This window comes from Excalfactoria chinensis, chromosome 11 (genome assembly GCF_039878825.1).
Source record: "Excalfactoria chinensis isolate bCotChi1 chromosome 11, bCotChi1.hap2, whole genome shotgun sequence".
Classification (NCBI taxonomy): Eukaryota; Metazoa; Chordata; class Aves; order Galliformes; family Phasianidae; genus Excalfactoria; species Excalfactoria chinensis.
In genome coordinates this window covers 1,908,173-1,934,957 of record NC_092835.1, presented here as the reverse complement: position 1 = coordinate 1,934,957, position 26,785 = coordinate 1,908,173, and the positions used below count along the sequence as shown (strand labels likewise).

The window sequence follows — 26,785 nt, the reverse complement described above, 5'->3', positions numbered from 1 at the left end:
ATGTCCTTAGCTTTCAGATCTGCCTCTGAGCTGAAAAACAAACAAAACAAACTGGCGAGGAAAATCCCAACACAACAGCTTGACTGTTTCCAGATATAAGAATAAACCGAGGTCTCTTTCTGCTATGTAAATGTTGACACGTTCCCTCCTTTACAATAAGATGGGCAAACGTAACGATCTGATAGATGCCAACGGAATAATTGGATTTTATCTGAGCGTTCTGTTCATACACTGAAATAGCACAAGCTGTTCTTTGCACACGTCAGACGAGAACGACTCTTCTTATGACAGACATTGTGGGAGTTTCCCAGCTCTGAGTTTTCCACCAGCCTCCAGCCCCAGCCCTTCCCCTGGGTCCCATTTTAAGCAAGTCACTGCACTGATGTGTGCCTGTCAAACACTCACCTCCTTCTTCGAGGTCCTTCTGGATCCACCACATGGAAAACTACCAGCTATCTGATCCAGCAGCAGCTTTTGTGGACTTTCAGACAACGTTCAGAAGACTGAGGTATCAATACACATTTTGGGCTCCTCTGTGAGCACTTTGTATAATGATCATAATCAGGCATCCCTGCTTTGGTGTCCGTGACAAAAAAGAACTTACCTTTTTTCAGAGGCCTTATTTGTTCAACCAACACGCGAGAGCTCCCAAGCCTTGCACAGCTCACCAGTACGAAATGGGTCCATGCAGATCTTGGGCCTGTTGCTGGCTTGTCTCATTTGTTCTGACTGAGCAGTGGCTGGAGATGCACCAGAAATCATTTCTGCCTCAAGTCCAATGGTTGTAAATGCTCCAGAGCGAGCACTCTGTGTGGGTTCAGTCCCCATTCAGCACTAAAGTTTCATTCCATCAGAGCTGACAGCCAGGCCTCAATTTGGAGCTCATGGCAGCATCCCCTCATCACACAGCCCAAGAATGGCCATCAGTGCCAATTTTGACAATTAAACCAGCTCTATTTAGTCTTTGTTACGTCCCAGCCTTGTAGAGCCCAGCACTGCCCACCCGAAAGCTGGCTCCCCAGCAACACCCCACCAAGACAATACCTACAGAACTCTGGATCTTCCCACACAAGAACAGCCAGAGCCTTCTGGTGTCAACTCAAGACATCGTTTGCTGCAACAGACACACTTGTATCCCATCTGTTGTCCCTATAGACCACAGCACTGCTCTGCTGCAAAGAAAGAAATGCTTTGAGAAGGGCTGAATCAAGAAAGAAGGGATAAAAAGCCATCCTTTTGAGAGTGTGAGCCCGCTGGTTCCAGACTGCAACAGGCTGTCAAGTCTCAAGGTAGGACAGCACACTGGTCATAAAGAGTTGCTCTGTAGCACAGCTCCTTCCTCGACCAAAATGTGAGAAACTCGAGTGGGGGATTTCCATATGTAAAAAGCAAACCTGCTCCAGCCAATACTGAAAAGGGAAAAGACTTGTTGCACACATCTGGCGTTACAGTGGTTCTCATATCATACAACGTATAAAAGGATTACCAAGTTTCTCCAAATAATGCAGCCACACCTCAGGGCTGCTGGTGCACCTGATGACCACTACCTGAATATTTCAAAGGGGAGACAGCAATCATTATTCGACAAGCAGGAGCTAAGGAAAAGTCAAGTAAGTACGGGATTAATTAAGAGAACCAAGATGACGTAACCAACCAAGTAAGTTTATTGTAGAAATCCTTGGAGACAAGTTCTGGCCCCAGTTAGGATAAGGAATCTGGGATTAGAGAACTGTTGTGATGTGCAGTTTGTCTTCACAGACACAAAACAACTCTTGGACAAGATGATGATGGTATGGTATGCTCCATTCTCAGAAGAACCAGTGCTTGGGCAATAATCCCATTCCCCAAGTCCTTCCCACAACCGCCAGGGGATTAACAGTATATTCAGAGCATTAATCAAGCAGACATATTGAGATTAGTCAGCCCAAAGGCACTCATATGGAGTATGCAAGAGTTGGAGTGCCTGGAAGCCTTCTGGGCACACACTGACTGCCTGGCACATCAGGCTGATCTCAGCAGGGCTAACCACTGCCCCCAGCAGGTTTCTGCACTCACAGAACAGCCCCAACATCACCTAGATTGAATCTTCATAGAATGTCTTTGCCATGGCATGAGCCACTTTCACCACCTTCTTCTCCTTGGCATCTGGGCCCATGTTGCTGCGGGCTACTTTGATCCAATACTGCTCCGTCCTGGACAGATAGTCTGCATGCTTCTCATCAGGCTGAACAGATGGGTGCTGCTCCTCTCCTAGCACACAATGGAAGGAAGAGAGAAAGAGAGGTCACATACAGCTAATGAAGGCAATCTGCTCTCCCATGTGACAACTCAGCCAAGGCTTCAGCTTCAGCTTGTGTTTAAATGGAATAGCCTAAAAACCTATCAGGAGCCAAAGAAATTTCTTTTTTACTCATTAAGAAGCACGTACTATGAAAACCTTGTTTTTTGCTGAAAAACTGACCTGAATGCCAGCGAGGTCAGTGATAGCAGTGAGTACTGTATGTTAGTATGAATATTGCTCTTATTACCTCCTTCATCCTCACTATCCTCTTCAGAGCTCTCTTCTTCTTCTTCTCCTCCTCCTTCTGCACCCTCCATATCATCCCCCTCTTCATCAGACTCCGATTCCTCCAGCCATTCTTGTGTTTCTTTGGTGAGAAAGAAGAAATAAGTGAGCTGGAAACTGTAGGGAGAAATCTAATACAGACAGGAAGAAGTGAGCAGCACAGTACAGCTTTGGAAGACAAGCTAGTTAATGCTGATGCTGACAAGAGTCAGGTCTCCTCCCAAGCACTTTTCCTCTCATTTTGGAGCTGTAAACTCTTCCTTTCTGCCCTTTATCCATTATACACATGCAGACTGTGAGATCAGAGAGCAGAATTACGGTTAGAACCAGCCACCAGTGAACAAAGATGCTCTGTTTACATTTCTTGATTTCTGAAGCAGACAGACCAGAGTTCATACTATACAGCCATTACAAAGCTCTGGACAAGACAGGCTTTTGTGGTAATAAAGACGACAAGACACTACATATTGCATACTTTCAAGCTGCTTCCTGTCCAGGAATAAAATAAAGCATTGCTGGAACCAACATCCCAGCCTCTGCCACAATAAAGTCACACAGACCTCCCCACCCCCCCCATCAGAGCTTACTTGGGTCCATCTCCACGAGCACTTTCCATTCTTCCATCTTGTGCAGGTCGATGCTGTAGAGGTCACTGAGGGTGAACTGGCGATCGCCCACCTCAAACATTCCTCCATACACATACAGAACCCCATGCTTCACTGCTAGCATGGCATTTGAACGCGGGCATGGTTCCACGTGTGGGCCCAAGGCTCCATCCTCCTCCTCCTCCGATTCAGACCTCTCCTTCTCATCTGCAGGCCCAGAGATCACCTGCTTGATTGTCATGACAGTCCCATCTTCTGCCACCACCTCTTTGACCATCTCCACTGGGCCTTGCGGGGATTGCTCCTCTACCTCGTCATCTCCACCATCTGTCTCAGCTTGTCTACCACGTCTTCGCTTCCTCTTCTCTGACTTTGGTACCTGTTAACAAGAACAAGGAGCAGAGACAGACTGCATGTGTGAGCTGGGTGTAGCTAATAGCACATACAGCAGTTAATACGATACTATGGATGCAGCTGCGAGGGAATGGGGAGAATTTAATTATTTCTCACTAGAATCATAAGTCTTGGATGATAGCTACAACCTCCTGCTAAGCATGAACTTCTACCAGCCACAAAACAGGGAGCAGCAAAACCTCTGGAGAACCCATATCATGGAGTTGTTGAATCTATTAGTGGCAGCACTGCTGGAGAGAGGGAAGACAGCTCTCTTGCTCTCCATCTTGCAGATGTACACACACACACACACACACTCACAGTCCACTGGTCTGTGACAGGAGCAAGAGTAAATAACCCATCATTTTGTGAAATCAAAACAACTGCTGTGTGCTAAATTACAGTGCATTATCAGGAAGCACTCCAGGTCTTCAAAGTATTGTGTTAAAAGGACAGGAAACAGACAGCTAGGAAGGTAGAAGCAAACACCCGAGTGGATGTTCGCCTGTTATTATGTGATTGACATCTCCTTTTTGACGACACAGCAAGAAACAGTAGGGATGGAAAGAAAGAAGGTCATTTGCACCCGCTTCCTCCTTGAGAGTGGTTCAAACAAAGCCAAAGATCTGAGGGCCACACTTCTGAATTTCTCATGAGACAAGGGTTAATACTTCATCCCTTCTGGCAGCTCATTGACAATGAAGAAAAGAAGGAGGCTATTTTATCCCAACGTAACACAAGACCTTTTCACAATAGCTTTTACTGAACCAGCTCACATCAGACTTAGACTGGAGCCAGCCTCTAGTAAAACACCAGAACTGTTTTCAGGCTGCTTTGCTTCACTTTGCATTACACAACAAGAGGGCACACGCAGACTGACTCTCAGAGGAAGAGGACTGCTTCCTGACCCACTCTTTCTTAATGCATATGCAGCCATTGGGGTTCAGAGGTTTCCTCTCTCCCCAGTTGACAGTCTGCATCACACAGTGAAAGCAGAGCATGAAAAATATAAGGGGCTATGTGGAGAGGAAGGAGAAGAGCAGCATAACATCACAGAACTCAGTCTGGAAACAGAAACCTGCTAAGCTGCACATCCCCAACTTCATCCTTGAAGCTTTTCCCCTCTCCACAGCCAGTCAAACACTGATCAAAGCAGCAAACAGACCCAGTGGCTCAGCCTTGAAATAGAGGCTTTGGCCCCACTGTCAGAATGAGGCCAGAAAAGGCTGAGACAAAGGAGATCAAGGAGAGTGAACTCAAGACATTTGTGTAGTTCTTAAACGAGACCTTTAGCTGTCCAGGAAACCAACGGTTTTTCCCAATATCATAGAAATAAATATCGTTGAAGAAGTCCCCTTCAATGCTCTCTTCCTCTTCTTCATCATGCACACCTCCAAACAGAAGGGAACGGTTGTTGGGACCAATTGCCACAGAGAAGCCAGACCTGGGAGTAGGTTTCACTCCAGACGGGTTGAGTCGACTCCAAACCCACTTATCTGGTAATGGATAAAAACAGACAGGAGTATCAGTAAAAGGGAATCACAATGATTTTTACATCTTCCAAGACCCTTCAGTTCTCCAGCAATCTTTTCAAGCATCACAACAATCCATTTCAGATATAATCAAAACCGCACCGCTCGTGTTCAACAATCATGTAAATCAGAACCACTTGCATTTCCACTTCAATCACCCAAGTAATCCACACACTTCCTTCTACCCTTAGAAAGCAGCTTCATTTCCAACAAAAGCAAATGCAAAAAGCTGTCCTCAGGGTGTGCTTTCTGGAGCAAGGGGCCTCGTGAAAGGTACATAACCTTTACAGGAAGCCTGAGTTCAAACCAGCTTGTTTATAGCCCAGGATACCATGGGAAGGTATTCTGGTTACCCCACAGGGTCCATGTGTCAGTTGTCATGTCAGTTCTCCCCACATGAACTTTCCACTTTCATATCTTCTCTGTCATTTCGCTCCACTGCCTTAACCCCAAGAATAAGCACAGTTCATTTGAAGGAGACCCAAATGTTAAAAAGAATGTATAATAAAATGCCCAGCAGAGGGAGAAAGCTTGTGCTCCAAAGCCCTCTGCTTTCACTCCGTTCCTTTCGACTATGGATTTAAAGCAAATCCCTAAAATGCAGGCTGGCAGAAGCACGTGCACTGGCCAGGAGTGCGTTTCTGAAGGAACCACAACTTCAAATAGATAAGCTATAAATAGGACATAAGGCAAGCAGGGTCTGCAATTCAGACAATACGTGTGACCAGCTTTCCTCCCCAAATCCCACTTGAAGATGTGTGGGTTTAAAGAAAGCTGTCACAATTTCAACACTTGCTCAAGGAAGATCGTCCTGCTCCTTAAGCCAAGGACAAAATTGTCTCTCCTATGGAAAGGGATGGAATTCCTGTTTCTGAGGGTATTCACAGATAGATGGGAAAAGAGAAAAATCAACCAACCAACCAGTCAACCAAAAACCATTCCTGGTAATATCCCTGCAGTAAGTAAACTGAATAGATCACACCCCCACCTTCTCTCTTCAGAGCTTATAGATGGCCCACCACTACTAAAAAAAGCTTCTTGAAAGTAGGAATTTCCAGTGTGGGAAGTTCTGAAATCCCAACAGCTTTCTGTTGTGAAACAGAAGAGCAATGATCAGAATGTCCCAGAGAACAGCCATTTCAAAATGTTGTTTGAATTCCCTCCCACACACAAACCCCCCCCCAAAAATCCCTAAAACATCTTTTCTGGTAAAGGAGCCTGGAGACCCTCCAGTCCATCTCAGACTATTCCAAGGCCAACTGGAAAACATCAACGTAAATAATGCTGACTCTCCAGCAAAAAGCTCCTCCCAGCCTTCCTCCATTTGCTCTGCCAGTTCTTCATGAAGTTTCTCACACAGCTCCAGTGTGTGCTTACACCAGCTCTGAAATCAAGTCACCTGGAGATGGGAACCATGAATCCCAACAGCCTTCAGCCAACCACTAAGCTTAGGTTAGCAGAGATGAGAAGGCCTGATCTTTTCAGGCTATAAAATAGACTGCAAGAAAAAGAAAGAAAATGTGTGTGGCTTATAGCCTGTTCCCCTCTTCTCATACACAACACAGCAGCAGGAATGTTGCCTGTATACGTGATAGCCCATCTTCTTTCTCCAGCACCCAAGTGAAAAAGTAGGGCACAACTTCTCTCATATCTCTCAGCAATTGCCATTCCTTCACTGTAGCTCCTTTCTTTTCAAGCTAGAGTCACAGTATACAAATGCACTTAACCACTCCTGGGAAAGAAGAAATATTTAAATCGACTTATCTGCTGTGTTTAGCCCCAGAGCAAAAGCTGGGGCATAATGCTCATCATTAAAAGGGAAATTTTGTTCTTAGCTTGGATTTTTTTGGTTTCTTATTCAAAGGAAGAGAGAGGACTCTTAGCCCTGCAGTGCCGCTTCCAGCACAGTCCCCTAGCTGTAGCAGTAGCTTACCTTCCTCCTTGCCTGAACCTTCAGTCTTCAGCAGGAACATATCTGTATGCAGGGTGCCTTTGTCAACATCTTTCTTGACTCTCTGCAGAGAAAGGAAAGACAGGGATGCTTGGTGAAACATTTTCGATGGCAAAAATGCAGGGGGCCCAACTCTTCAAGGCCTAGAAAGACATTCATATCAAAACATGCCATTCTGAACTCTCAACCCCACAGATAAGCCTCATCACAGACTGAATCTGTACACTGCCATGCTGAATGAGCAACCACTGTGATGGGGGCAAGGAGAAACCACACAGGCAGCCACAGTGCGAGCAACAGGCCACCACCACAACTGTAGTGCTGAAACCAGGGCTATCTTCTGTGGCAAGCAGCAAATCTGATACCCCTAGAGGGAACGGAGGCAGCCAGAAGGGACAAATGGAGGCTGGTGTCTTGTGACTCTCAAGCACGCCTCGCTCAGTCCCATCCTACAAGTGAGCAGTGGGAGACGTGTAATAAACCACAAGCAGAGCCTCCCTCTGCTCTCCAGGCTGCCACGCAGATCCTGGGACTCGTGGGCTCATGAAGACTGCAGGATGCAATCAATGCAAGGGCAGAGAACTGGGCATCCACAGAAGAGAAATAAGTTGCCACAGGGGATTAAAACTGATTGTTCTACAAGAAGGAAAGGAAGGATGGGCAGCACCAAGGAAACAGAAGAGCCAAGATTCTGCCTTTTGCTGTGCCACAGACAGCATCAGGTGCTCTCCAGGGAGCAATTTAACATCTGTGCCTCTGCTCCTCTAGCTGTAAAAGAGAACAGATACCCGCTCCACCAGAGTGGCACACAGCAACTTCCAACAGAGCTTGCAAGGCCCACTGGGATGCCGTCCTTAAATGTTGAGCATACTGCCCGTGACGTATCGTTTGCACAGCCCAAGTTTAAGTACAGAACTGTGTTTAGCACAGACTTTCAATCCCTGCCACCCCACAATACCCACCCCACTACAATAGAAGTAGAGCCTTCTCTGCCCCACAGACCAACTGCAGGTGTCATTAGTAGCATTGAGGCACCACAGAGACTTGAGAATCGGTTTTCTTTCCTGAACAGAAACAGAAGCCCCACTTTTACCCCCCTACTACAGGCAACTGCAAGATACCAGCAAGAGCAGCAGCAAATCTCAGCTGAACTGATTAAATGCATTATTTTCAATGCAATTTTCCCTTTCCCCTTTCACTGTAAGCCCCTGTACTCATAGCAACACGCAGTACTTGAAAGCAGCACTATGCAACACCACCGTAGGAGGTCTTTTACTACTGCCATCATCCACCCATCCTTCATGCAGAGCTTTGGCTTCCTTGTAATTCCCTTCCTCCTGGGGGCAATGGCATTGCTCCAGGCAGCAGATCCCGGCAGGAGCTGGCAGGGTTCAGTCCAGTGCTCGGGAAGGAGTAGGGCTTGGGTGCATGCCACAGTGTCATCTTCTTGCTCCATATCCATATTCAACTCAGTGCTTTGTACATGGTAGGTTTTGTTATTGTGTGGCTCAGTACTCAGTTCTCAGGAATGGTATTTGATTCTTAGAAAGGCAAAGAAGGAAGGGGAATAAGGCACGTTTGAGGCATTGCACAACACTTTAACTTGGATGATGCTGAGAAGCTCCAGGGAAAGCTGATAAATGAAATACTGGAAGAAACAGGAGAATGCTGTTCAAAGAGCAGCAAGAAAGAAAGGGAAGCTTCAGTCAACTCAGAGATCAGGGTCTACCCTACAAAATTTGTTTGGGGCTGTAGATCTCGCATGTTCTTGCTCTTCACTTGCATCTAGGAATTTCAACCTGCACACTAAAGGACACTCTCCCAGACAGGCTGTTGAAGCTGGAGGGATCCTCTTCTGTACAACCACTTAATGAAGTCAGCAACTGCACTATTCTACCCACCGTTCCTGAGCAGCAGAACATCAGGCACAGTGGGGACAGGAAGCCTGCAGGAACAAGCAGCAGTGACAGGCCTATCTTCTGAAGAAGAGCATACAAACAGCAATGGCTCCTTCGGCCACTGCCAGTTCTCCAGCACATGGAAAAAAAACAAGTCAAGTTCTTGCATTGGTCAGTAGGTCTGATACACAGCTAGAGGAGCTCTGCTAATGGAGACACAGTTGGAGGGGCTGGGAGTCATCCACCTTGAGCAGAAGAGGTTGCCAGGGCATGAAATGCCTTCTAGGAACAGTGCTCTAAGTACTGAGTACACCAATTCCATTGACTGGTAGAGCACATATTGTGGGACCTACAGCAGCAGCTCTCAAGTTCAAAGGACTATGGATCACTGCACAGAGCAAATAACATTCTGCAGCCATGTCACACCTTGCTGTCTCTGTCATAGAAGTCTAGAGCAGCAGAACTCACCAGCAAGCTGCAAGCTATGGATGGCTGAGCTACAGCAGCCTTTTTAGTCTCTCCCTTGCTTCAAACACCCTTCCAAGCTTCACCTAAGCAAAGAACTGTCAGGGATGGGCAGACAGAGGAGAGGAAGGGGGAAAGAGATGGGCACAGGGCTTCACGGCTTGCAGTGCTGAACACAGACCAGTGGCTGCAAAATAAATATCTGATAATGAGAATGGAAAGGGGTTTTATTTTGTTTCTAACCCCAGGCAGGCTGCAGTTTGTACTTAAATGTGAAGCACAGCACATATTCTTATGCATAGGGGACACACAGGCTGAAAGGTGCAGCAGCACAGCTGTCAGGCATAGCAAAATGAGCATTATCTGCATGAAAAGAAAGGAAACAACATATACCGAGAGAGCAGTTGGCTTCACCATCATACAGGCTGGGTAGAATAACTGCTTTATTTTTCTCCTGAAAACCACACAGCTCCCTGTAGTAAACATTATGTGCGCAACATGACAAAGCTTCTTGGGCTAAGAAAACCCACTGAGCTGGAGTGAGAGTTATTTGTTGTCAGAGATGCTTGTTCTCCCCACTCGCACCGGCTCAAAAGCAAACACTCCAGTAGCAAGCAGCACTCTGCTACTAGAGAGGCCAACTCCCCCAGCCCAGGACACTCATCTGCCCTGAGGAAACCGCTCCATCAGCCACAGGAGCCTCCTGTCCCCTCACTGTCCCTCTTGCTCTCAAGTCCCAGATGGTTGCTTTCAAGCACAAAACTGCCTTGGGTATCCTCTACCTCCAGCGACAGACAGCAAGAAGCAGGTTATACCCCATTAAAGAGCAAGGCAACTGAAGCACAGAGAGCTGCCTGTGAGAAGACCAAGACTCCCTGTATATAACCTGCTAAACACAGCTGAGGTCTCACAAAGAGATCAACAATGGCAAAACACATCCCATTGTCAGAAGCCCTTAGCAGGCAGAACTGCAGAAGGAAGCTTTCCCACAAAACCAGTCCTCAGCCCTGCCACAAGCAATCTGCCAGCAGCATCCACTACAGGCAGAGCTCACTACTAAAATAAGACAGAATTATATATATATATATATATATTAAAAAAATAATACACCATAGCCTACTCTGGCATCCAAAAGCCCTGCACACAGGTAGTGCCAGAGCTCCTGTGGCTTGTGGGCTGCTTCCACCTGCAAAGTAGAGCAGTGTTAGCCTCCAACACATCCTGGCTGCATCCACTGTGCCAGCCAGGCACAGTGTGCTCACGTTGCCTAGCAATAGAGAGGTCTCATTGCTTCATACAGCCAAAAATGCAGCTTGCTGCAGCAAACCCCATTCCCAGCAAGCAAAACAGGTGAAGACATCTTTAAGATCAGCAGAAAAGCAAGTCTGAGTGTCTCACAGGCTTCTGAGGAGTATTCAGGGAGTGACAACAGAAATCTACAACAACCTCCTCTTTAAGGGAACACATTAGTTGTCTCTTATCATTTCTGGGTTGAAGATAAAGCAGAAGAACATAAGAAGGATCACGTATTTTCAAGCATGCTCTTGTTCAACTTGCACACTTGGGGTTGTAAAGCTCGAATTTCCATCTTTCCTGTGTGCATCCTGGATGCTCACTGCCTGAACTTAACATCCTAGAACAGCAACACTTCCATCTTACACCTCTTAATTCTTCCCTGAGTATCCCAAGCAGAAAACTCTGCCTGGTGCTTTGCTCAGTTTGTAGCTTGGCTTCACCACTCCTGTTCAAAAGTTTACCTGTGCTGTAGAAGACACAAGCAAAGCCTATGACAGGAACAGCATGTCATAGCAACAGACTCAGCTCTCTGTATTATAAAGCAAGTAGATTAATAACAAGAGTGCTTGTTTTAATCTATGAGCTGTTCACCAAGCCAGAGAAGAACTGCATCCAGCTCTTATTCTTGCTCAGTACTCAGCATAAAGGCTGAGTGCTCATTTATCACAGCAGAAGGTTGAAGGCAGCTTTGCATTCCCCTATCCCTTCTACTTCATTTTTATTAGCCCAAAACAACCCGGAGCAGTGCAACAAAGCCCATCCTCATAAAGCAGAATGGGCCTAACTGCAAAAACGTGTTCACTTTTATTTTTCCAAGGGACTCAGCGTGCACTTGAAACCCACTTACTTTCAGTAGCCCTAAGAGGGCCACACCTAGTGCAGCGTGCAGGCTTCTCCCACTCTCAGGAGTGGTGGAACAGGAAGCAGACAAAGCCCTTTTGGGCAGAAAATGCCTCTGTATTGTTACTGCTATTTAATCAAATGCACATCTGAGGAGTTACAGTCTTCAGCGCAGGCCATGAGGAGGCACACATGCTTCTAAATATACAGACAGACTATTTTCTCTCCTCTTTCCCCGCTTTTCTTCTTTGTTCTTCTGATGTGAATAAACGAACAATACATCCTCCTCCCCAGCAATGCACTGCTGGAAGCAATGCCTTTCCACTGAGACAGCAGCAGCAGGATCTAGGTCTTCAGTCTGCATTCACAACATTAAGAGCTTTTGCAGGAGCCTTTTGCTCAATGAAATATTTACTTCCTCTAACCCAGCATGGAGACAGGGATACTTGGTCAGTAAGGACATATGGTCTAAAGGCCTATCCAGTATAAATTACCATGATTAACATAGCAAGAAGCAAAGCAGAGGAAGCCTGGTACTCATCAAAAGTCTTCTTTGGCTTATTGAGTTTGCTAACAAGCACTGCTGCCTTAACCCTTTCCCTGATGCAAGAAAACACAAGGCTCCTGGTAACTGCTGCTTTTAAGCCACAAGTGCTGAAACGTGGATGAGAACTGACTAAGAATGCCTGAAGTTGGCAATAATGACTGCTGTTACCAAAAACGTCACTTCTCCCAGTTACTTATTCCTTCCTCCGTAACATCACCTCCTTATGTTGGAGATTAGCAGGGAAGATACAGCATTAGTTTTAACTGAGATCAGATCCTTTATCAGGACACAACTGCATGAACAAAGGGAAAATGAGAAGACAAGAAGCCGAATTTGGTTACAGCCTGAACCATCCCATGTATGAACAATACAAGGGCACAATCGCACAGTCACTCCAAGCTGGCATATCCACAGGCTAACATGCACTCCCATTGCTAGTGTTTTTTTGGACATCTGACAGCTGCCCGACAGGCGGAAACATCAGACAGAGCAGCGGGCAGTTACATGATGAGATCACCAGATCTGCACTGGAGACAGTGCTTGTTAAACAGAGCAAAGGGAAACAGCACATTACACATTGGAATTCTGCTCTCCTATTGCCTTCTCCAAACAGACAAGACACAGAACCCTGCAACCAACACAGGTCAAGGTAACCATTTAGGTGCTATTTTAGCCCTTTGGTTTTCTATCAACTATTTTATTTGGCATTTGGGAAATGTTGCTGTGACTTATCACAGAGTCTCTCTTACCTGTTTGGAGTAACCTCCATAGATGACTATGCTGCCCTCAGGTGTGGTAGCCATTTGACATCCCGATCTCGGAGCAGGCCCAATTCCTGATGGAGCCAGCTTGCTCCACATGAAGGAGTCCAAGTTGAATGTATACACATCATTGTAATAGATGTAATCTCTAAGGAGAGCAAATTGGGACATGATGGGTTTTGGTCACAGTCATCATTCAGGACAGAACAAAATACCACTTCAGCAGTAGCACCAAGAGCCTCTGAAGAGGTGTAATACCTTATTCAACTCCTCACATTTCTCATTTTTCTCCTTCTGTAGCCATGGCAATGTAGAGATTTGTTCAGTTGAAGGTTACTACTTCAAAGCAACAATTATGCTTTTAATGAAACTCCTATATGCAAGACCTCTCTGGGTTCTTTTTTTATACCCATGTTATTCCTTACTATAACAGAGCTTTTGTCAACTCCTTCCAAGAAACACAATCCAAGGTGACTTAAACCAAAGCACAATCAAAATGTATTAGTGCAATGTCTGTCTGGAGGGTGGGAATGAAACATGTATACATTCACACAAACATTCTCTTCATGCTAGCCAACTCACTGCTACTAGAAAGTGCTCCACACCAGTGAAACTGCCAAACAGTTATCAAGTGCAGGGTAGGCTTTGCAAAGCATGCTGTGCTCCTGGGGACTGCAGTTATGCAGCTTAGCGTCTCTGAGAAACTATGTCCCCTAGTTCTCTTCAGTCCTCATCACAGAGAAGCTGTGACCTCATGTGGCATGTGACAGCCTACTGGGGAAGATGTTTCTAGGAAGAGAAGCCTCTTTGATGAGAAGCAGAGTCCAAAAGTGATATACTGAGCTTTAACTATAAGGATGAAGAACCACTTCAGTGATTATCTAAGTGGCAAAACAATCTTTCAAATAGTTGAAAACTTGAAAAAAAAAATCAAGATCACTTAGCTTTCCAACATAGAAGTATATAATCCCTTCACAGAACCACAACATAAAATCCTTGCCTTACAGCCCAGCTTTCTGTTGCTGGTGTAATTACACTGTCTCAGTTACACAGGCTTCAATGCCACCAGCCATCCTGCTATAACCCACCTTGCGCTCTCATGGAAACCTCCAAAGATGATCAGCTGTCTTTTACAAGCAACCATCCGATGCCCACTTCTTCCAGAGGGACCTCCTGATGCTCTGAAAGACAAAGAAATTTCACTCATCAGCAAGATTCCTATTAGTGAGTCAGCCCATTTTTATTGAAGTCGTAAGGCAGCTGGGCTGGTTGAGTTTAGCTTCTGTTCGGGCATGGGAAATCACAGGGTACTTTGTTGCCTTAACACGGATGTATGCTTTTTCCCCTCCAGAACAGTACATGTGTTCTTCCTGTAACGCTTGGTATTTGCAGCACAAGCATTTTGCAATAAGAGTTCTATTCCTAGTGATAAGCCATACTGTCTCTAACAGTACCTGACTTCTGAAGTCTTTTCTGCTGTGACTCAGGCTGTTATTCTTCTGGAGAGTTTAATGAATAGCAGTTAACTCCCACAATTTCAATAAAGCACTCCAGACAGAGATTTTTCCCCTAAGTACCAGACAGAAGCCAGAAACTGGCTCTGACATCTACCCTCATTCACTGTCATAGGAAATCACCTCTCCACACTATCCTCACTCAACAACCCACAGCTAGGCCATACCATCAGACTTAGTAAATTACTCAGATTTCCTCAAGTACAGAAGAGACAGCAGCAAAGCAAGTTATCGTTATTATCTTATTCAAGGAGCAGCTACACATCACTGCTCTGCTCTTTTCAAGCCTGCACGACCTTTCAGTTAGATGTGCCATTTCCAAGAACAAGCAACAACATCCCATCCGTCACATCCCAAAGCTTTGGGCAAAGCCAGGCAGCTGGCAACAGCGTCCCTGAGAGTCATTGAAGATGTGCTTTCCTTCTTGATCAACTGCAGTCACACTTTCATACGAGAACAAAGAAAAAAAAAAATCAAGAACTCTCAAAACAAAAGCAAATTCAGGTCAAACCAGAGAGAAAACGAGCTTTGCACGTTCTCTGCCCCTTGGATTAATCCATCACATTTTCAGCCTCACTGAGGAGTCTCCCAACGTGCACTGAACTCATCAAAGCTTCTCCAAGAGGCATGGGGTGTGTTGGATGGCTGCAGAATCGGGGCTTAAATAAATGAGAAACCTGCTCACCACTGAGAAGGACAGCAAAACCTAAACCCACAACCCTACTGCTATGCTTTAACTGGCAGCGGGTAGCTGTAAAGAGCAGCGATAGAGTTCCACAGAGAGAGAAAATGAGGGGCTTTACTCACCATCTGAAATGACAGTCGCACACCAGCCATAATGAAGAACCCCAAGCAGAACAGCAGCGTTTGGGGAAGCCTGAATTAATATTGATTTCTTATGTGAACAGACCGTAGGGTTTTCAAGGCACTTACTGGATTTTTAAAGTACCACCCAGCAGAACATCACTTCTTGTATTAATAATGATTTCAGACGTTAATGACACCTTTCATAACATAACTTTTATGTCATTACTCCAGATGACACCACCTTTTAAAAAAATCTTGGTTTTGTTTTTGGGTTGTTTGGGTTTTTTTTTGGAAAAAGAGAAGAAATTAGATGTCAGTGTTAACAATAAGACCTTGTTCAAACAACATCACCCCAAACAGGGCCTGAGCTGAATTCAGAGGAGTCTCACCGCACCAGCATCAAGGGCTCTCAATTACAAGGCCGTTCTCCCCTTTTCTCTACGATGGGGATACAAGCTACAGGAACAGATGCTAAAACACAGTTGTGGGAGGTCTCATCCTGCACCTTGTGTCGTCTCAGCTTTATCAACTTAAGCATTACTCACCATCTAGGAATCACCTGTAGCAGACAGTTCACAGCCTATGACGGAAAGAAATGCCCTCTTAAGCATGCAGTAAGTGCTCCTAAGAAGTATTTTTACAGGGAGTGATTCCTACAAGCCCAGGGCTTGCCCCCCAACCTCCAAGCACAGCACTGAAGAACGCACAGCAGAGTCAAGCAGTAGCAGCAACAGCTCCAGAAGGCACTTGCTTCTAGCCCAGAGCCTTGCCTCCCAGATGCAGTCTGTCTCCCTTTACCTGCATGGCTGCTTGTGGTCCAAAATAAACGTTTTGGAAATGGTTTCCACAGACGTTATGATTAATACGCTACTTCATGGGGTTGACACCAGAAAGCAGACATGTGGGAGGGAGCTGTAAATTCTCCAGACTCTTGTTTTAAAAATAGATTAACAGATAAGTCTGGATAAGGACTGGCTCTACACATGGAAGCATGAGTCTGATCTAAACTGCTCCATAAGGAATTTGCTGTTGCTTGTGGAGTTACTCTGGGACTTATAGTAATATAACAGATCTCAATTCAGCCCCAGTTTTGAGAATTAATGACTTCCATGCTGCTCTATCTACAGACTGCACGAGTGAGTTACTCTTTCATTCATTCCTTCACCCAGAGAAACTTCAGAACAATCTCTGCAACCTCTCATTATGGAAAAAAAAAAGTGATGATGCACACAACATCCCACCAAGGGGGCATTTCAGGATAACACACTTCTGTTCTATAGTACACAAAGCAGCTGAAATCCAGGACTTGGGTATTTGGTTTTGTATCTTACACTTGTAAATGCAAATGACAAGTGTTCTGTTCATCAGCACACACAGATATAGTACCCATGTGTTTGTGTAATTAATTCAGAGGTACGCAAGTGAATACAAAATCACTACAAGGCATAAAGCCCCCAAATCAAATCCTATACAAAGTCAATCAACAGTCACAAGTCTGGATCTTCCTCTAGGAGAGAACAAGCTCAGAAAGTTCCTTTCTGGTCTGTCAAAGGAAGTCTGCTCAATAGTACACCAAAATAACCTTCTTTAAGCACCAAAGCACCTTCCTACCTTGTGCTGCAGGATCTGATCTTTCTGGTGACAAAGAGCACACGAACAAGAGCCATCGGTCAGAAACAAACCTACGCTGAAAGGCATCCTGCTCTGCAGCGACTGCTCCAGTTCTCTCCGTAAACAGCACTCAACATACACTTGTGAAACATTGCCCTGAAGTATTTATAGCACCATGTCTCACAAAACTGTGAAGAATCATTAGCATTCTAGCATTAGAGATAAGGGAGTTACACAGGTTCAGAAGTAAGGTGAAGAACTGCACAGAGGGATCTGCCAGTTCCCAAGTACAGCCCCAATGAGTGACACTCCTCATCTCTCTTTGAGGGAGCACTCCAGGCCACGCAGAGGTGAACAGGAATGCTCTATCTAGGAAGGAATGAGGCAATTAGGTTAAAATACTGCTTTGCTCTAGGACAAACAGACAGTTTACGCACTGGGGAAACCTCATACATCACATACATGATAAGATGGTCCTAGTAAGTCAAAGTCAGTTTCTGGCACATCATGCAATGAGCAGCAGTGATCTCCATGACTGGTTAATAATCTCCACAGTAGCCTTTGCAGACACATCACAGAGTAAGTTATTCAAGGCATTCTCTTCAATGTTTTACAGTAAAGCTTCTCATGGCACTGAGATGGTCTCTCACAGAACCTGCAGACAGGACAACACAGCTATGTGAAATCTGAGCTGCAGGGCTGGAATAAGAAGACTTCTTAGAACTGCAAGTTCAGGTCAGAGTAGGGTCATTTTAGCCATTTAATCTACTAATTCTATTCTACAAACTCATTCCTACTCAATTGAAGCCGGGTGATCCTTCCCAGATGGACTGGAGATGGAAACCTTGTCTCTCTCATCCAAGCATTTCTTAATAGAGTAACAAAATTACTGCTTTGTCTGCACCAAAATGACATCTCCCAGACCCAACTGAGTCTGCTCGATAACAGCCTGTCTCCCAAATGTTTATCAACATGCGTTTGCTCGGGTAACACTGTTACCACACTGGACACATGTAATTACTGCTTTGCCTGCTACTTGGTAGCCTGTTCTATGCCAACAAGGCTACACAAGTTGCCTCTTCCATCCCATCTTTCCAACACCAGTAACCAACCCCTCAAGCTACCTACTGTCATCGCTCATCCCAATCCAAATCAAGTGTTTGGCTCCAGACAGACTTGAGAAGCCTGTATGGAACTGTATCAGGCAGCAGTGGGGTCCCTGATGATAAAAACAAATTGCCCAGAAAGCCCAATGCAGTACGTGTTACTACCATAAAGAAGTACAAAGACATTCCTCATACAACTCAGTGATCACCACTGTCCTTTCTTTTTTCTTCCCCTTCCAAGCAAACTGTCATCACAAGCATCCAACAAGTTCTCTTGCCACAGCTTAGTCCACCTAGAGCCTGGTGCTGCTGATGCAGATTTCATGCTCAGCTGCAGGGTGGGAGCAGGTGATCTTGCAGTACCAAGTAAGACTCAGCATCCCTGAGGTGACTATACCATCAAGATGCAGGATGAGTAAAGCCTTGTAACAACCAGATTTCCTCCTCCCAGGCAGGTTGGGCACCGCAGCATTTGTTTTGGGAGTGGAAAACCCTAAATCAGCTCTACAGCTACGCATTTGCAAACCCACAAGAGAACAATTTGCGCCACCACTGGTGGAACTAACAAAGCCTCATCTGGGCTTCTCTGATGGCTCACAAAAAAACAATCTCCCGCCCTCGCTCTCCCTGCAGCTGGGTATTAACATTGCTCTCTGGTGAGGATTTTTGCAACCAAGAGTTTGGTTGAAATGTCAACCCTTAGTCTCAACAGAGACTCTATGGGCATCATCACTTCCTCTCCCCCGCCTGCTTTCATGAAACTAGAAGAGATGTAATGCATTTGAGTGCTACCCCCTTTATCTGGCTGAGATTGAACAAGGGATTCAGAAGTTATTTTGGGGGAGCTGGGAGGGGTACAGTCACACTCGTTACGTCAGCTTCTGCCTAACAACAATAGGCAGATCTGCCTGCACAGTGACAGGTCTTTTTAATCCTTGCACCTTTTAAAGAGCCCTCTATCATTTTGCAGAGATCCCCTCGCCTCCCCACTTCTCAAAGACAAGCAGAGCTCACTAAAGTAAACTCTGCTTCTTGTAACAAGACAAGTTGCAGCTGCTATTAGACTAACGCTGCCAGGACTGGAGCCAAGGATCACAATGACAGATAAGAACCAGCCACTAAGGAACTGAGCAGTTTCCCCCCATCTCTGGACTCTTGTAGGGCTGACGACTGCTAGGATCCCATGCTGTGAAGCATCCTTTTTACCCAGCACATTCTGGGCTCACAGGGACCATTTGCTCCTTGGTTCAGTATGACCCCCTACACTCATGCCAGAGTCCTTTCAGTTCTACGTTAACAAAACCATACCTCCAAATTCCCTCTTGTCAGGCAATACCAATGCTTCCATTTTACAAGGAGAAGGAAAAAAAGGCAGACAGGCACACTGAGTCACTGTGTGGCCTGAGGCATGTGCCAAGGCAGAGCCAGGGTATCCATCTCTGCATAGCTCAGCCCTAACCCAGCCTCTCAATCACTACATAAGAAATGATATACACAAATGACAGGCACCTGCACTTTGTAAGCAGGGCAAGAATTGATTGGCCTGGGCACATTTGAGGCTTTCCTACCTAAAGCAAGGACACAGATTTCCTGTCCAGGAGCTTGATGGGTAAAAAGCAGATAAGCGTGTTCAAAAGCTGATGCCTTCCCCAGTAGCACCTCAAGAGTCAGCTGTGGAGAAGTTTCAGCACAGCCAAGGCTGTATTCTGGCTAAATGCTGCAGTCGAGACAATCCTGAAGTACAAAAGAAAGCCTGTGCCACAGTCAGAACCAAAGCCACGTCTCCTGCCTCTCAGTTTACCAGCTGACCCACCAGACTTTTTCCTTCTGTAATGCAAATATGAAGATGAGCAGAAAAAACTTAGAAGCCAAACATTAGCAGAAGACTTCAGGCCAGACCCACACAATATTTGTAGGCACCTTTAATTCGGTCAAAAGCTTCCACGGTTTTTGGCACCTACTTACCTTGATGGGTCAGAATTACTGGCTTATTTATCCCAAGGAATCTCAAGGCAGCAGCAAATGCCAGTTATCAGGAGAGAACTTGTCTCTGTGGATAGATACCAGCTGTCTTCTCAAAAATGAATGAGATCTTTCGTACAGCACATCCATGAGATCAGGCTCGGAGCAACAAGTATTGTCTTGAAGTTGGATATCTACATCTGCCTTGGCTGGGAGGACACAGTAGTGTTCAGTATGCTCATATCTTCAGTTACTAAGAACCAAGTATACCCATGCTTTAAAAACCATGTATTACACAAAATAACTTTGTCCTCAATGGCTTTGGATACATCTCATTTCCTCTTTTTTTCCTGGAGGCTGTCCTCTCCACTATTTCTACCATGGGCATCTCATGACCCAAGAGAGAGATGGGCAGGCAGCTGGGAAATCACAGTACCACACAAAGAACCAAGTGCAGACCATGATGACGGTTCCTCATTACTGACTTGAGAACACGCCACTTACTTGACTTGCTCCCAGGTCTTGGTGGCCAAATGCAGGACCCAGAGATCCTTGTAATGGTAGAACTGTTCCCCACTGGGAGATGCAAACTCCCCACCAAACACCCAGAGCTGCCCACCGGCTGTGGGAACCACTGCTGCCTGCCAGAAGAAAGAACAGGATCAAACAAGGAAGGCAAACCAATGAGCTGAGTACAAGTCCAAACATGAAGATTTACAAGACCTGAAAAGCATTACTGCCCTATCTGATGAGAAAAACAAAACAAAAAAGAAACAATCGCTATCAGAAGGAAACGTGCAGTATTTGAACAAGAGTGGATTGTTACTGTCTTAAGGCAAGTAGCAGAAAAGATAGCATTAAAGAATTTGTTTTACTATTCTTGCATAGAGCAACATTGAAACACGCTGCTGTAACATAAGAGACTACTAAGAGGCAAGAAATGAAGAGCACCAGGACTAATCAGCAAAAGACAGGACTCCCAAAAATGAAATTAAGTGGATATACAATCTTCTTCCCTGGCTGGGACCTATTGGGGTGGTTACACTATCAGAAAAGATAAATCTTTCATGTCTTTTTTTCCAGGATACCTGTCACAGATAAACACTGGGTTATTGTTAAGGCATGACTCCCCTGGTATGTTCCTCATTTTATTTCTGCTATAATCCAGTTGCAACTCCCTGATGCACAGACAGCTTGTTCAGTTCAGACTGAGCTGCTAGACAGCCACCTGCTGGCTGCCAACACACAAACAAGCACCTCTCAACTCCACAGCCAGAAACCTACCTCCTTACCACCTCAGGGGAACAGGTATTTGAATTGCTGGCCTCCTTATGGAATTTGGCCTCTGAAACGATGATCAAGTTCAAGCACTATAAGGTAGCTCAAGTATCAAGTAAAAGCCTTTCAGTTTAAGAAAGTGCACACACACCTCAGAGCAAGGCTGGCATTCAGGCATAGTATAACAAAGGTACAAGAACCTAACCAGAGCATTGGATCTTACCAGGAAGCTCTAAAGAGCTTTGGCCACAAGGAGAAAAATAACATTCGCATCCTGTATGGCAGCTCTTGAAATGTACCAGTCACCCAGCCACTCTCTGCAACAGGTAACATAATCTATCAGACAGCTGGTGATGGCCAAAGACCTGCAAAAAATACAAGTCTCTGGTCCAGTTTCTGCGTGCAGGTATTCACACGAAGTAAACAGAAACAAATCCTTCAGTATCACAACCAGCCAGTAACGTGAATGACAAAGTGTAGGGGAGTGTAATACTATAATGGGATGGAAAACACCATGATAATAGCAGGATGGCAAAGACCTTGGCTGCAGCAAAAGAGAACAAGCCCAAATGCAGCAGCCACAGAGGCAGAAACGAAGGAAAAGAGCTGCTTACCTTCAGAAGGCCTCAGTTAAGCAGGGATCTCCAGCAAGAGATGCCCTCAGCTCCACTGCCAACCCTTAAATGAGGGCTGGGAAGGGTTGAAACCTGACCCCAGCTCTTCCAGTCACTTAGGTACATTGCATAAACCTGAGCTCCCCTGGGTTGGCCCTGCCTTCCTACCAGGTGCTCAATCACTGCTTCCAGCTGTGACTTAGCATTGCCATTACAGGGAGTTTCACAATATCCCAGAGAAAGTTCAGACAACTTTGCTGATGCTGAAGAAAAACAATCCATCTACCAAGAAAAATAAATAACTAAACGAAATCTCAAGACAAAGACAGGGCACACACAGTGCATTTGGCGATAGAGTTGGGACAATCCTATGTGCTAGCAAGGATATTTAACAGGGATTAGTCCTGTAAGACCGGAGCCGTGGGATCTGTAACACCCACAGAGGAAGGCCTGTGGCCACTGATCACACACAGCAACCCAGGCACCCAGAACTATGTGGTCACATTCTAAGTTACGTCCTGACCAGCATTTTGAAAATCCAGAGCAAGCCTGGAATGGTTGAGCTGGTTCCCATACAATGCATCAAGATGACATTAGTCCATCTCCACAAGAACAGCTTCCCCCCATGAGTCTTGAGTTCTGCTGACATGACAGGTACACCTCCAATATCTCACTCTTCCTGTAACATTTCCAGACATCACTCAGAGATCAAAGAGCACCAGCACCTTTTACAGTCTTCTACCTTCCACCACCCTTAGCACAAAAAATAAGGTGACACCATTGGCAGCCCATTACAATGAAAATGCAGAGAAGCCAGAAACTCTTGGGGAAAAACAAAACAAAACAAGTCAACTCCCATTCATTTTTAGCACAGCATCAGAACAATTCCAGCTGCTGCTTTGGCTCCCTGCACCTCACCTGGTGAGCACAACGCCTTGGGGGTGGGTTGGGAATCTCTACTTTAGTCCAGCTGTTTTTCCGGATGTTGTAGACATACAGATCATTATACAGATACGTCTGTTATGGAGGAAAAGAAAGATACACATCAACACAGCTCTCCACAGCACAGGATTAGTTTCCCCAAGCACAGGCACCACTTAGGGTTAACTGTGAGTTAGCTGTTAAAGGTGCATAGCATCAGCTTTCCATTTAGTCACAGAACAGTTTGGGGCTGAAGGGACCTTAATGACTATCTAGTTCCAACACCCTCACCTCCTGGGCAGGGACACCTTCCACTAAATCAGGGTACTCAAAGCCTGCAACCTGGCCTTGAAAAGTGACAGCCTTGAAAAACAACAGCTCACCAGTCTCCATCACACAGGGAAGGAGAAAAAGAACCACCCCCACTAGGCTGGTAGTCAACAGTTATTTCAGAGTGAGCCCCTGGACTCAGTTGTTCTTCCCCAAACTCTTGTTTGAGCTTGAGATCTCAGGACTTAAGCTAGAGCTTAACACAGATGGACACTTTAACGTTGCCCAGAATGCTGCTCAACTCCAGAGACAGGAATAACTTCAGGTAGTGAAGCAAGCAGAATTAGTTTAGCACATCACATGGGATGATCCTCAGATCAAATATCATCATTAGGTTTAAGTATTCTAGCTGCGGTACACACAACTTCTCAAGGCTGGAATGACCAATTTGTCTCCAGAAGCGCTGTAAACACTCACAACTCTCAGAAATTCAGTAGAATGCCCACTTTTTTGCTACTGTATGTATCTCCAAGGCAGACAATGACTTGCCAGCTGCAAAACTGCAGAAACATCTTGTTTTGAAAGTTAGAAAATAGAGATTCTTCAGTAGTTATCAAAAATGAGGGGCAGAGATGGCTACTATTAAGTCTGGAGGAACTATGAAGTCCTGAAATATTGATGCTGAGACAATCACTCTGACTCCTTAATGGGTTCTAGCATGTCTCCTTCCTGCCAACCCATCAGACATAAGACAGTATCGTGGCAGAATTAAAAGGCTATTTTGCTCTCATTTGGGGACGAATACATATTTTATGACTGCTGCTTTGAATCTTCGCTTCAAATGAGACTTGCGCAAATTACAGTCTAAGGCAGGGGAAGGGCAGAATAAAGAAGAAAAAAAAAATGGAAGTATACATTACTTTTTGGCCATTGAAATATTCACCTCCAAAAAGGATCAATTCATCTTTCTCAGGGTGGGCAGACAGGGAGCCATTCAGCCTGCAAACAAGAGAGGGATGACCAAAACAGTACATGTTAAAAGACTTGTCAAACACTGTGGCTGGTAGCCTTTAACTAAGCTAGCACAAGCATTCTGACCCTCTGGCCACAAAGGTCTCTCCATCAGCTGCCAAATTACTAAGCTCTGATATTCACCCCAGGGAGAAAAGCTCCCCAAAGAAATTAACTTCTGAAAAACTTCCAGCAAGATTAATGTGAAACCGTCTGAAACCTTCTTCTATTTTAGGAGCACACGTTATGCTGTCATTTAACATGCCTTCTGACGTGAGCTCTTGAATTTTAATGCTGATGTGTCAAGAACAGAAATTAGTCTTATGAGAGCACATAGCTATTGGTAGAACTAGGCTGCCTCATATCAACTTATCTGTGTCATTCTTCTGCAGTCATCAGCATCCACAACTCATCTACATACCACCAAAGTGCTCTGCATCACATGGAGTCAGATTCCTAGCGCTGTTGGAGAGGCACTAACTGACCATTGTAGCACCCTGGTGACACTAACAGTAGTACAATGTCCTGTCCCTCCAGACACAGGAAGAAGATCTCATACAGAAGAGATTTTAACAAGCCACAGTAAAGAGATGCAAAGAATGTAGCAGGAGGTGGACCCCAAATGTCTTGGGACTCACAACACATCCTTTTGACTCAAGTCCTTCAAGATTCCTCATTCAAGTTCAAAGGTTCCTCTTAACTTTTATTTTTCTACAAGCCCTTCAATTTAACCAATCTTTCTCTCCTCAGTTGTGCTGGTGGGATGATAAAAAGGGATGTTAAGGGGAATAAAGATGTTTTTGGCTCCTTTTTTAACCCAGGGATTCAATATACCATGTATTTTCGAACTCCAGATACCAGTCAAACCACATATTATGCCCTCCACTCTCAGGAAATAACCTGACAATGATAAATGTCATCAACAGCTGTGTAAGTGATAGCTAAAGCCTTGCACAGTCTCTTACCTGGGCGAGGGAGGTGGGCAGGACGTCTCAATTACTTGGGTCTTTTTAGCATCTAAAGTCTGGAATTCTGCTATCAGTGCTTCAAGGTCCTCCTGAAAATAAAAACACAGACCTGAGTCCCTTGATACGCACAGAACCGCCTGCACACCACTTGAAACCAGCATTCACAATCAGAATTACCCCATTTGGGGAAAAAAAATAAGTAAAAAATAAACAAAATCTGCTTAGATTCTCCACATCCACCTACAAGAAATGGATGCTGAGTTACTTCTATTTATTCCCTCTCTAAAACCATGACAAGTTTGCTCGCAAAGGGCCGAACGGGATGGCACACACAGCATGTTCAGTGCACACCTGCAACCCCTGCAGGAGAAACACTGCAAAGTCAGCATGGAAATGGCAATCACGTAAGCCCCGTCTAAATTCTGACCAAGTGCATGCCATGCCATGAACAGTCCATTGTCTGCAATGGAAAACTACCTAAATGGAACAGGAGGGAAACCTGCACCTAATTTTATTCCCCTCAAAGTTCTGCCAGTTACTGCCTGCCTCTATAGAGCACACAGATCAGGCTATGGGAACTGCAGCCAGGAGGACTTTCTGATGCACAGCGCCTCGTCCAGCCCCACGTTCACCACCTCCATCAGCCAACCCTTGACAGAATCCTAGAATGGTCTTGGTTGCAAAGGCCCACAATCCTCATCCAGTTCCAACCCCCTGCTGTGTGCAGGGTCACCAACCAGCAGCCCAGGCTGCCCAGAGCCACATCCAGCCTGGCCTTGAATGCCTGCAGGGATGGGGCATCCACAGCCTCCTTGGGAAACCTGTTCCAGTGCGTCACCACCCTCTGGGGGAAAAACTTCCCCATAATATGCAACCTAAACCTCCCCTTGTCCAGTTTAAAACCATCCTCCCTTGTCCTATCACTGTCCACCCCCGTAAGCAGCCGTTCCCCTTCCCAACAGCTGTACGGTGGCAGCAGCTCTCCCTGCTCACGCTTCCCCTTCCCGGAGCCGTGCACACGGTGGCAGCAACAAACTACAACCAGAGAAAGGGCCCAAATGTACACACCAGCTCCGCGGGATCGGCTTTCATTTGCTGCTAAGGCCAGAAGAAAAGGAATATGGAAGAACACGTGTTCTCTATTCAGCCCCGCTGCTACAGCTTCCCGTCAGTCCCCGCTTGGGGAGCAGCGGCCCGAACAGGGCAAACCGGTGCCGAGAAGGCCAAGGGCCGGGGCTCCTGGAGCCCCCCGCTGCCGCCCCTCACCTCCTCCTTCTTGGCCCTGCGGGACACCTTCCTCTCCATCTTCGCGGCCGTCTTCTCGGCCCCTTTCCCTTTCTTCTCCTTCTTCCCTTTCTTCCCCATGGCGGCAGGCCGCACTAGGCCGCGGGACGCACCGCGCTGCCCGCACCGCTCTGCCCGCCTCGGGCGCACCGCGGGGCGGACGGAGGCCCTTCCCCAGCCCGGTGCTGCAGGCCGCGGCCCGCCTCCTGCTCCAGCAACGAGGCCGCGGGGGCCCTCTGCAGGCCCGGCGGGCTCTGCTCGCCCAAGTGCGGCCCGCTGCTCTGCCTTACGAAGCTCCAAGCGAAGGCTGCGGGCGTGGGTGCCTGGAGGAGGCCTGAGAGCCTGGCTGTGCGGGGTAGAGCCTTTAACCGGGCTCCGTACACCGCATGCCGTCGCATTCGGAGCTTAGTGTGTTCCCGTTTATTTCTCCCCGGAGGAGCCCACAAAATGGCCCCCTCCCTTACACAAAATGGAAGCAAAGGGTCTCTGGGTTGCCCCACGGTGTGAGCTGGGCTTCTGCCTTGAGCAAACATAAAAGCAAGCCGTGGGGTGGAAGTGGTGAATTTCTGGGAAAACACCATCTTT

At 46.1% G+C, this 26,785-nt stretch overlaps 1 protein-coding gene across 3 annotated transcripts; it reads right to left on the bottom strand.

The window, feature by feature from the left end:
* Positions 1-1,647: 1,647 nt before the first annotated feature.
* Positions 1,648-26,521, bottom strand: KLHDC4 (kelch domain containing 4). 3 transcript variants are annotated; one of them, XM_072346732.1, is made up of 12 exons: positions 26,183-26,521; positions 24,914-25,005; positions 23,858-23,936; positions 22,665-22,763; positions 20,359-20,495; positions 13,943-14,035; positions 12,843-13,002; positions 7,030-7,111; positions 4,852-5,060; positions 3,154-3,550; positions 2,529-2,648; positions 1,648-2,250 (listed from the first exon to the last, which is right to left on the bottom strand). In XM_072346732.1, exons 1-12 carry the CDS (start codon positions 26,279-26,281, stop codon positions 2,075-2,077), a joined length of 1,743 nt encoding a protein of 580 aa, XP_072202833.1. In that variant the 5' UTR covers positions 26,282-26,521; the 3' UTR covers positions 1,648-2,074. The 3 variants fall into 3 exon arrangements, with proteins under 3 accessions (XP_072202833.1, XP_072202834.1, XP_072202835.1); XM_072346733.1 differs by lacking the exon at positions 26,183-26,521 and adding an exon at positions 25,985-26,028; XM_072346734.1 differs by lacking the exons at positions 22,665-22,763; positions 23,858-23,936; positions 24,914-25,005; positions 26,183-26,521 and adding an exon at positions 21,747-21,796.
* Between the last annotated feature and the right edge of the window lie 264 nt (positions 26,522-26,785).